The sequence below is a fragment of the Cuculus canorus genome, chromosome 15 (assembly GCF_017976375.1).
Source record: "Cuculus canorus isolate bCucCan1 chromosome 15, bCucCan1.pri, whole genome shotgun sequence".
In the NCBI taxonomy this organism is placed as follows: Eukaryota; Metazoa; Chordata; class Aves; order Cuculiformes; family Cuculidae; genus Cuculus; species Cuculus canorus.
In genome coordinates, this window is record NC_071415.1 from 9,002,683 (window position 1) to 9,014,812 (window position 12,130).

Here is a 12,130-nt window from a genome sequence, read left to right on the forward strand (position 1 = left end):
AATCCTGGGAAGGGATCTCAAAGACAAGAAGATAAGAATCATGGAATCGTTGAGGGTGAAAAAGACCTCAAAGCTCATCCAGTCCAACTGTCAGCCCAATACCACCATGCCGACTGAGGCGTGACTCCAAGCGCCACATCTACACGTTTTTTGAACCCCTCTAGGGATGGAGACTCCACCATTGCCCTGGGCAGTTGGTTCCAGTGCTTCACCACTCTTTCACTTTTCCCAATATCTAATCTAAACCTCACCCGGCACAACTTGAGGCCATAAGAGAGAGAAGAACCTCATCTCTGGTGCCCAGTGTGGCGAGCTGCCCTCCAACAGCTTTATGGGCACCGTACACAGGAGACACCAAGGACACAGCACACAGAGTAGACGATTATTGCTTTACTATATAAAGATAAATATATATTATGAATATTATTATCCTATTATTACAGAACACGCACATGAAAGGATCTAATTTTTGGGGCAAGTGTGAGGTTTTCTTAAGCTGCGCAGTCCCAGTGGGAGAGAATTCCATAGGGCAGTGACCCATCTGGACACAGACCCGGCCGAGTCCTCCCAACCCCAGCACCTGCATCGGCCACTGACAGAGTGGCAGCTTTAAATCTGAATTTCCTTGCTTTGGGCACTTTTAAATTAAAGTGGTAATGTGCTTTAAATCCTGTTTCCCTGCTTTTTCACTATGGTCTTCAATCCTTTCCTCCAAAAACTAATCAAGATGTCTCAGACTAACTTACATTCTCTGCTCCAGCCACCTTCCCTGGTAACTTATTCCATATGGCTGAGATCCTTTGTGAGACAGAGCTTCACCTTGATTCCCTATTTACTTCCAGTTTCCCAGCGTGCTGTTACACCCCCAATGCTTGGATCCCCAACCTTTTCCATCTCAAGTAGCGTTAATTATTTGGTAGAACATCACATTATCAAGCTGGTAACCATTATCTACCCAGTCCTTGGGCTAATGTACACATCTCAGACGCATTGCCTGTTCGCTGTTACCACAGCACTGCAAACCCATCCTTTTGTGAAGGGAAATGCTTATTGGAAACTCTTAAGAAATAATCACCTCTCATTAACCGTCCAACCAAGCTGTGTTGCATGACTACAGCCTCACTCATATATATGTCTATGCTGCCACAAAATAGGGATGCAGCAGGAACAAGAGAGTAGGAATCTCGAGTTCAGACGAGGCCACAGAGATGAGGTGAGGAGTGGAGCACCTCCCACACAAGGAAGGGCTGAGAGAGTTGGGGTTGTTCAGCCTGGAGAAGAGAAGGCTCCAGGGAGAATTTAGAGCGGCTTCCAGTACTGACAGGGGCTGCAGGAAAGCTGGGGAGGGCTCTTGATCAGGGAGTGCAGGGACAGGACAAGAGGGGGAAGGGTTTTCAGCTGAAAGAGGGGAGATTGAGATGAGATCCTAGGAAGAAATGTTTTCCTGTGAGGGTGAGGAGGCCCTGGCCCAGGTTGCCCAGAGCAGTGGTGGCTGCCCCATCCCTGGAGGTGTTCAAGGCCAGGTTGGATGGGGCTTGAAGCAACCGGATCCATTGGGAGGTGTCCCTGTCCATGGCAGGGAGTGGAACTGGATGGGCTTTGAGGTCCCTTCCAACCCAAACATCCTGTGTTTCTATAAATCTATGATTCAACCACCAATCACCATTTCTGGTAGATATTCCCACTGACACCTCCCTTGCTCAGCACATGCACTGGGATGGGATCTGTGTTCTCAGCACAACACACTCAGTCCCTGGCTGCGTGTCTTACAGCAACCTGCCAGGTACCACATCTGTATCCCACAACAAGAAAGGAGTGTAGGGAAGAGGCACAAGAGATGGTTTTAAATAGAGATGATGAAAAGCTACATAAAGCGAAGCCCACCATCACTGCTTCGTGCTTCCACAGGGGCCACGGATACCCAACAGCATCGGGCGCCACTTGCAAGTAGCAGCAAACAGTCGCATCGGATCTGGTACAAGAAAACAGCCTCAGCTCTCGTTTCTCATTGGCCTCGAGTCCAACCTGACCTAAAGGCATTCCGTGTGCCTTTAGGAGCACAGGAAGAACAACAGCCATAAATGGATAACAACCTTTCCACGCTGCTCCGAGTGCCAGCTGCACAGCTGCAGCCACACAGAGCAGCAGCAGCTCGCGCTTCCAGGCAGGGTTCCCTCGCCCAATTTGCTCCTCTAACTTCACCCGCAGAAGCAATCCAGACACACGTTAAAAACCTTCACAAACACTTCAAATATCTCTAAGCCTTAAATAACATGAACAGGACAAAGCACATGTGCAAATGCTGTCATACACCCTCACAGAAACCACTTGCATCTCCTTCATTCGAAGCTGCCTGCTATTTAACACTCCCCCAGTTAGGTTAAGATGTAAGAGGGCCAGGACAGACCTTGGTATGGAGCTTGGCAGGCCTAAACTCAGCCACACATGACTTTGGCAGCAACGAGCTCGAAAAATCTGCCCAAGTGGGAAAGTACCCCAGCACCGCACTTGGAGCAGCAGAGCATCCCCTGCTGCGCACGGGGCTGCCACAGCCTCACTCCTGCTCTGTCCACACCCAGCCAGGTTTCTCCCTTGGCTCAATTTGGGATCTTTAAGGTCCCTTCCAACCCAAACTATTCTATAATTTTATGATTCTATGATCTGTTTCCCCATCCTAGCCCCTAATACATGTTGTCTATCCCCAGCAGCAGCGCAGTTTTTGCAGAGGATTCATTGCTTGCTTTGGTTTTGACCTGGTAACTCTTCGCACTGTTCCACTGTTACCACCACACTTCACCTCCAGCTGGGAGAGGCAACACTGCGTGACGTTAGACCTGAACTCACTACCCATCCTGTTTAAATGGTAGGAGAGGCCCACATTTAACTGCCTCTTGTCAAAAAAACCCTCTGGTGGGAGACAGAGGAGCTGCGTGTGACAAGCAGAGGCAACCCTTGAGAATAATCAGTGAGCACATCATCAAAGTCACGTCTACAGTGAAAAGCATTGGCCTTTGCAAGCCAAGACTCAGCTCAATGCAGCCTGAGCTTCTCCACAGCATGGTGTGGCCTCATAACACAAGCCAGACAGGTGTTAAAGCCCATGAGATGCAGGAAAACCTCATGGCAGAGAAATTAGTAGGTGCTCCCGACACTCAGTGCGACCACCATTCATCCACCAAGAGGGGCAAAAAGGACGAGCCTTGGCAGGGTTCTTCCCAAAACCTCATTAAATCACTTTCCCATGCTCTTATCCCTTTACATGTGTTTTTTCAGTTACTAAGCTTTATCAGCGTTACCATAGCTACACACACAGGTGTTGACGAAAATCAAATTCTCACATTTCTGAGCAAGTGTGCACACAACGTTTTGTAGACCCAATTGATGAAGAAACAGAAACCGTATTTTATGGTTTATGTATGCAACTGCTAATGGCTTTCAGGACCTAAGAGCTGCTACGAAGCTTCAGCACCACAGTGTCAGCAATTCACAGCTGCTCCCAGCCTGCCCCAGCACAAACGCGATGGGTATTTGGGTTCCTCCAGCCCAAGGTTTTCGCCTGCAGCAGGTGAATACACAGAATATATGAATTTGCCAAAGGTAGCATTTACCTTCAAGCCTTTTGCAAGAAAAGAACGCGACTAACGTTTGCTGAATGGGGTGTTAGCACTGTGTAGGATGATCACAGCCCTGGTAACAAAAGCAGCACAGCCAGAGCATGGCCCAGACAGCACCGCTGGGACTTGGCTTTGAGAAGCCACAAGACGCAGGGAAGACGCTGTTCCACTGACCCAGGGAGGCACAGGTACTCCTTGAACAAGTCCCATCACTAAGGATCAGGTGATTATAAGGAGGGTGCTGGTTTCTTCTCACACAGAACGAGTAATGGGATGAGAGGAAATGGCTTCAAGTTGTGCCAGGGAAGGTTTAGATGGGATATTAGGAACAATTTCTTCTCTGACAGAGTGGTGAAGTGCTAGCAGAGGCTGCCCAGGGCAGTGGGGATTCTCGGTCTCTGGAGGGGTTCAGAAAAGTGTGTAGACATGGCACTTGGGGACATGGCTTAGTCGGCACGATGGTGTTGGTCTGACGGTTGGACTGGATGAGTTTAGAGACCCTTTTCACATCAATGATTCTATGATCCTATTCTAGTATTCTATAAAAATCCACAGTTCAGCTAAATAGCTGCCAGGAGCTGAGACCATGCCAGGACTGTGGTGAGGGGCTCACAGAAGAGTCTGCCCCAGTCTGAGGAGCCGGGTCAGAGCACAGACAGCCCCGCCGTCCCCAGACCATCAAACACACTGAGTCCAACAATGGCTCTACAGGGAACTGAGCAGCTGGAAAACAAACTAAGTCTACTGAAAGGATACATACTTAAGACAGGGCTGAGGGAAGACACCTAATCACCACCAGGCAACAGCAAAGCACCTCACCAAGAGCACAGGCTGCTCCCTCCAGCGAGTCGCTGCTGCTCAGAGAACATCCCTGGTTAACATCTGGGCAACTTAGCACCCAGCTCTGCTTACCCACCTCTCATCCTCACGGAAACACAAAACAACGCTTTGCATCTTCCAACCTTCAAGAAATAAGAGTGACAGAGTCACACACAAAACGACAAAGACATTGAGTCACGGAGCACTACTGAGGCAAATCAGCCCTGTAAATGCCTGTTTGCACCACTTATTTCCTAACAAGCTGCTCACTCACACAAAGGGACCGCTCTTCTGTTGCCTCTGCATGTTCCTAAGAAGCATCCGTCTTTACATCCTGCACTAATGGATTATTAGAAACATCAAACATATAGATTGAATCACATAATTACGCCTTTTAAAAAGCTGGCAATATTTGAGATCAGCCCGGCACTTCCTGCCAATCAAACCCCGGCAGCAGAGCCTGCCCGCATTCCTCGCCTCCTCCAAGTACGCAGACGGGATTGTTCTGCTTCTCGCACGCTCTCTCTCTGTATCTGGAGAACAGGGATAGGATGAGGGGAAACGGTTTTAAGCTGAAAGAAGAGAGATTGAGATGAGATACTAGGAAGAAATGTTTTCCTGCAAGGGTGGGGAGGCCCTGGCCCAGGTTGCCCAGAGCAGTGGTGGCTGCCCCATCCCTGGAAGTGTTCCAGGCCAGGTTGGATGGGGCTTGGAGCCCCTGATCCAGTGGGAGGTGTCCCTGCCCATCTAAGTTGTGTTTCTAGCCTGCACGTGGCACTGCTCACCTAACATCCAACGCAAGGTGAGGAGAACCAAGCCGATCCCAAGGAACGCTGTTTGTTTGGAGGACGACGTTTTATGAGGAAAGCTTTACCTCAACCAGCTCAAAGAGTCCCTGGAGAACTGGGTTGGCAAGTCAACCTTTCCTTCTGTGTAAGATATAACGACTGCCAATTCCACCCCTGGGAAAAACCTCCTTCAGCCCACATTTGTGCACATGTTCCACCTCCTGCCTAGATTAGGGAAGAAACCAAAGATGGTCTGGGAGCAGGTGCACCTGCGCTCCAGAGGATACTTCGGTTTCACGCATTACATTCGCTTCCTGGTCCCTGCAAGCGTCATTACCCCAGCTGAGAAGGAAACATACACGTGTTTGGGCCCTGAAACTCTAAAGATATCATCAATCACCGATTTCCACTTGCTTACATGGATCCCCATCTAATGACCTTTCCATGTTTTCCTCTCCCACGCCTGTTACTGACATATCAGTAATCCAGACAGTCGAGGGGCGCGAGGGCGGCAACTCCTCTGCAGAGAGCACTCCCTAAAATAACGCAAGGGTTATTACTGTCCAGATAAAACGAAAGCAGGACAAAGATAACAGTAACAAAGATGTCCGGTGAGCATAGTTTTCCTTTCTATCCAAGCTGTTCCATAATTCAGAATATATATCACAAATCAGCAGGGACAGATACAACCAGATCCTGGGCTACATCAAAAAAAGCATGGCCAGCAGGGCAAGGGAGGGGATTATCTCCCTCTACTCTGCTCTTATGAGACCTCACCTGGAGTCCTGTGCCCAGTTCTGGAGTCCCCTACATAAGAAGGATAGGGAACTGTCAGAACAGGTCCAGAGAAGGCCACAAAAATGATCCAAGATCTGAAGCATCTCCTATGTAAGCACAGGCTGAGAGAGTTGGGGTTGTTCAGGCTGGAGAAGGCTCCAGGGAGACTGAGAGCAGCTTCCAGTAATGAAAGGGGCTCCAGGAAAGCTGGGGAGGATCTTTTTACAAGGGCCTGGAGTGATAGGACATACAGCACACTTTGCCAAGAGCATCTGCTACGATAACACATTCTCTACTAACACAGTTGTCTTGAAAACAGGTAACATTAAGGTTAAGACAAAAAAAGTCTGTCTTCTACTTATTTTATAAGAGCAGGCAGATAACTAAGAGCTTATTGATTCAAGCACTTTAAGAGATGGGACGAGAGAAGGATTTTAGAGTCAATGGTCACAGGACCATTGCCCGCAAAAGGTGCCCTGACTCACAGGTCACCTGCCCGCAACATCCTTCTACAGTGATGATCCTTAGCTTAAAGTTTTGGTATAGTTTGAAAAGTCGAAGATGTGGATCCAGATGACAGGATAACACCCCTACCACACCTTTATTTTAACAAGGATGTGCCAATTCCTGAGGGACTCTCTTACAAGCTACTTGGGAATTTCCACTGGTGCTGGGACAGTAAGACAGCAATTGTTCTCCTTAAACGCAGGGAGCAGAGAATGACATTTCAGTAAAGCACACATAAAGAAAACATAATTCAGGGTAAAGCTCTTGGTTGCTGGGAATTCCCAGCCGTCTTATCAAAAAGCCACAATGCCCAAGTCTCAAACTTCGCTTTTATTCCTTTTCAAGAGCCAATCACAAGAGCAGCACCAACATTCCTATTCCTCTATTTGTCCTCCTTAAATAAACACCTATAACCAGGCAAAAGACTCCGTGCATCAGAGCTTGAAGTATTTCCTGCTACACACTTCTTCACCAGAAAAGTTCCTAACCCGCAGGACTCCAATGTGCTGGACCAGGGTTCCCTGCCTGGATGAGACACTCCTTTTGCCATCACCTCCCAAAAGCAAAAATGTGAAGTCCACTCACCGCTCCGAGCATGATCCTGAAAATCAGCCACCGAAAGCCCCAGATGACGATGTTGGAAGGAGGACAGTGTTGCGGCAGGCGGGAGAGGGTCCAGAGCGGGCAGAGGAAGATCCCCAGGAACCCTGTTTCCAGGAGCTGTGATTCCCATCCTGCAGTGCCAACACGTGAGAAATGAAAAAGAAAAAAAGTTATTGTAGAATCCTATAAATTATCCTCCCACAAATTTTAAACACCCAAGAATAAAACTAAACTTGTAATGTTTTTTATGTTTAACTTGGGGGAACTCGATGCCAACTCCGCCCTAACACACCCATCACACACTAGGAATTCAGATGCTTTACGCCATAACACGGACAACACGCACCTACGTTTGGTGCACTGGGTTGTGTTACTCTCCAGGAGCGCAGACCGAGACTTCTGCCATTTTATGCGGCGTGAAGTGAAAGAAAAAAAGATATGAGCTCTTACAAAGGAAAGGAAAAGGCAATTCGGGCACCCTGTGAATCAGGAAGGTGAACCCAGGCACTAAACTGATCAGTGTCACTATCATGCAGAGCATGGATCAACTGAGTCATTGCCAATGTCCCACTGACTTTACTGGATTCATACGCAAAACCGTGGTAGTCTTTATTTTCAAAATAGGATGATTAAAATCACATTGTCCTAACCATCAGCAACACTAACACACAACTAGAAGCCTCAGATCTTTTAATAATTAAGACAAATCACAATGAAAAAAGTCCAAATCACCCATCAGGCTGGTTTTCCGTGTTGCTGGATTTGGCACAACGACTCTAGATTGGATACCAGGAGAGCAGAGGGCAGAGCACCACCTTGTAAGCACAGAGCAAACCTGTTACCTGGGGTATCGGGCACATTGGAGAAGACAAACTACAACCTACTTCATGCAAATCTGCACTTTGCATTTTCCAGCCCAGCACAGAGTACAAATATTGAAATGATTGTTCAGGAAGAAGAGCCAGAACACAGCCGTTCTGTTTGGACAGGTGAAGCCCAACCTCCACTACAGCTTTAAGTCATGAGATACCGATGCCAAAACCAAATGACTCCAACTTTGTCCCACCTCCAATGACACAGTCTTATCTTCAAATATTTCTGTGCGATTCCATTGCACTCTGAAGCCATGAAAAAACTAAAGATGACACCGAATGGCACACCAAATGAACAACTCCTGAAAACTCAGCAACCTCCTTGGAGCCATTTAAGATGCTGGAATTCCCACCTACATCTACAAAAATTAAACCAGACAGTGCCTGTGGGTCACTTGTACCCATTTTCCTTCCTTTCGGTTCCAAGTGGGAACCAATAGAGTGGTGAAGCATTGGAAGAGGCTGCCCAGGGAAATTATGAAGTCTCCATCTCTCAAAGGGTTCAAACAACATGCAGCTGTGGCACTTTGGGACATGGTTTAGTAGGCACAGTGGGGTTGGGATGACAGCTACACTGCATGAGCTAAAGGTCTAGAAGTCTTAAAATGGGCTTAGAAGCTGAAAGGGGGGAGATTGAGATGAGATCTCATGAAGAAATGTTTTGCTGTGAGGGTGAGGAGGCTCTGGCCCAGGTTGCCCAGAGCAGTGGTGGCTGCCCCATCCCTGGAGGTGTTCAAGGCCAGGTTGGATGGGGCTTGGAGCCCCTGATCCAGTGCGAGGTGCCCCTGCCCATGGCAGGAGGGTGGATCTGGATGGGCTCTGTGTTCCCTTTCAACCCAAATCCTTCCATGATTCCATGACTTCGTCATGTGAGCAAGACCATGTTGAATTTGCTTTAAAATATTTGAAGTAGCAGTCATGCAATCTCTTTCTTAATATGTACGAGGTCCTTTGAATCAAAATGTAATGCGTTGGCATGTTTTTGACAAGAATATTATTATATGTGAACCAGCTTCTAAAACATCTCCATTCTCCCTCCATAAATCCTTTGGTTTCTGGAACAGACACCCCAACTGCCAGAATTAGCACTTCTGCAAGGAGAAACGAGGTATATTGTTATCAAAGCAGCTGCACCAGGAAAGCAATGGCCAACACAAAATGTGAAAAGTTGACTGTTACTGAACACAGCCGCAAACAGCAGTTATGGGTCTAACTGGCACCAAACTGGTCATACGTCTCCTTCAGTTCTGCCTGCACAAGAATCCCACTGTTATCAGCGTTTTCATATGGTAATTCCTGTGTTCCCCTGCAGACGTATAGGACGCATGCTGGCTGGCTGAGCAGGAAGACAGGCACCTCTGCATCTCGTAGGATCGTGGAATGGTTTGGGTTGGAACGGACCCCAAAGCCCATCCAGTTCCAGCCCTGCTGCCACGGGCAGCGACACCCCCCACTGGATCAGGGGGCTCAGAGCCTCAACTAGTCTCTAAACGGCCTTTACACCCCTATGTAGACATCTCCCTTTGCGGAGCAGCATTGTCTCTCACGGAGCAGGACTCAGCAGGCAATTTTTTAATGTTATTTTTAAGCAAATTTCTTACAGAGGTGTTTGCGTGAGTGGAGGAAAGGGGCTCGAAAGGATGGTGTGATCCTGCATTACACATTTCTTGCACATTAAATGTGTGATATGAGCATGCATTCATGGAAGGAAGGGACATGAAAGGATGGTGCAATCGTGAGTGATACATTTCTTTCGCATTAGATGGGTTATACGAACATGCATCTGGCATGCAGGGACGCGTGCATGAGTGCGTGTGTGTCCGGAGTGAAGCTGAAGCCTTCCCGGTATGTGGCCTCCGAGGCTCATGAGTTCAGCCTGCACCTGTGCTCCTTGTTCCAAAGCGACAACTTTGAATCCTGGCACCACCACCACCCGGCTGTGAGTCCAACAGCATAATCTGAGGCGAACGGTGCCAGCGAGGGGGACAGCTCAGCGCCGCGGTGGGAGGACGGAGTAAACAGTGCTGCCAGCTGTTAGAAGAAACCTCTTAAATTACCCGCTGCTGACAACGGGGCTGGCAGCGCGCGTAGCTAAGCCAGCACCAAACAGGGTTTAACGGCAAGTGCAGCCAAGGACAAACTACGGTCACAGTGTCGATTCAGAAGTCTCCCTCTAAACCTCCTCAGCTTGCAGCTAAATCCTGTCCGGCTCTGGTTGCTCCATACCCGCGGAGGGCAAGGGCAGATGTACTAGCGCAGATGAAGCGCTGTGCTGTGCTCTGCCTCTGACCTTCGTATCAGATCACGGCAAGCTTCGGCTAAAAACCCAGTCCAAGATGCAGATCTGCACGGAGAGGCTCTGATTTATTAACAGCCCTCTTCCTGACGGATTGAGTCTCCACATCTGGTAATGTGGTCATGCAGATCAATTTTCCATACTAGCACACATCACCCAAACAGCCTCATACCCTGCCCTGGGCAGCGGAAGCTCCTCTCCAGCTGCCATCCATCTTCCTTCCACCCCAAGCGGCTCCTCACCCTGGGCCCTTCCCTGCAGCAGCCCTCCCACTCCGGACCCACCGCCAAAGCTGTCACTGCTCGCCCTTTCCCCATTTAGCAGAGGCTCATCCTGACAGTAATCTGTTACTCCTCTTACAGGCTTCACCTTATGCAAACAAAGTACTGCTTGATGTTATTCCATAAGCAATACAAGCCCTCGTGATGGTGGGATTATCCAAGATGCTACACACATCATAGAATCCCCACCATGGGCAGGGACACCTCCCACTAGATCATGTCAACAAAAGCCCCATCCAACCTGGCCTGGAACACCTCCAGGGATGGGGCAGCCACCACTGCTCTGGGCAACCTGGGCCAGGGCTTCCCCACCCTCACAAGAAAACATTTCTTCCCAAGATCGCATCTCAATCTCCCCTCTTTCAGCTGAAAACCATTCCCTCTTGTCCTATTCCTGCACTCGTCTTCTGCTAAAAATTACAGCCAAATTGTGAAGACTTTTCGAAGACGTGAACACGCTGTTCAACACAACTGTCCCCACATCACAGACTAAAAGCAGGGAGCTCTGCTCCACCCCACATTTTCTTCATTGTAAACTGATATTAGAACGCAAGATTACAAGATCCATCAACAGAAACCATGCATTTCTACTGCTGACTTACAAACAGTTGTTCCCGTCTACCCTTTAATGCCTCAGACTCAAAATCCCTTGCAATCTTAGACAGGTTTAAGGCCGTAACCATGTGTCTGCTGAAGATTGAGCATTGCCACCTTTTAACACAGCTTTTGAGGCTCCCAAAGCCCAAACGCGCCTGCAAGGAATCAACCAAGTCATCACATCTTGGCAAGGAAGACTTTAAGCACAACTGGCACTTGGCTAACCCATGCAGCTAAGTAACAACAGTATTTTCCTCCCTGCCCCTATCCTCCTCTTCTTGCCCCCCAGTGGGCAATGCTGATGAGATGTACTTGCTGCTGGCAGTGGGACCGGTGACGCCGCCAGGCAAAGGTGCTCAACACAACCACATCGCCGTCTCCACCAAATGTACCAAGAACCACATACCGAACCCTCATCCAAGCTGCAGAAATTCCCACCCTCAGCACTTTGTAGGACAGTTCTAGCACAGCAAAACCATGGCCATGAAGGGTCATCTCCATAACCTGAGCAGACCCAGACAGGGAATCAATAATCCCCTGCTCGGGGCTGCAAGAGGGAAGGGGAAGCACTGGGCATCAGATGCTTTAGGGGCATTCGCAGAGCGGCCACGAAGCATCACACACACTGAGAAACTAGTGGCAACGTGGGCATCACAGCACCGGTAACAGAGCAAAGATCTCTTTCATAGCAATGCCAGTTGATCACACACAGCGACATTGCCCAATCTGAGCATTTCTGGAGCTAAGCCCATTTTATAAACAGCAGCAAACCCCATGATATTTTGAGGCATCGGGGCTATCTCGGAAAGGCAGCTCCCATCCTCATAGCTCCAACCAACCCATTCTCCTGGCCTGGGCTAAACCCCAGGGCTCACCTCCGCCCCGGTCCCTCCGGCCCCGGCACACACTGATACTGCTGGGAACGAAAGGGTCACGTTGTTGACCCACCTGCTCCTGTTTTCTTCAGTTGGATCTA

General features: G+C 48.8%; 1 protein-coding gene across 2 annotated transcripts in view; it reads right to left on the bottom strand.

The window, feature by feature from the left end:
- The window catches only part of LMF1 (lipase maturation factor 1), a 201,654-nt gene that overhangs the window by 132,502 nt on the left and 57,022 nt on the right, over positions 1–12,130 (bottom strand). For both annotated transcript variants that reach the window (XM_054080399.1, XM_054080398.1), the window contains one exon: positions 7,091–7,239. In XM_054080399.1, coding sequence (XP_053936374.1) covers positions 7,091–7,102 — 12 coding nt within the window. In that variant the 5' untranslated portion in view covers positions 7,103–7,239. The remainder of the gene's footprint in view (positions 1–7,090; positions 7,240–12,130) is intronic.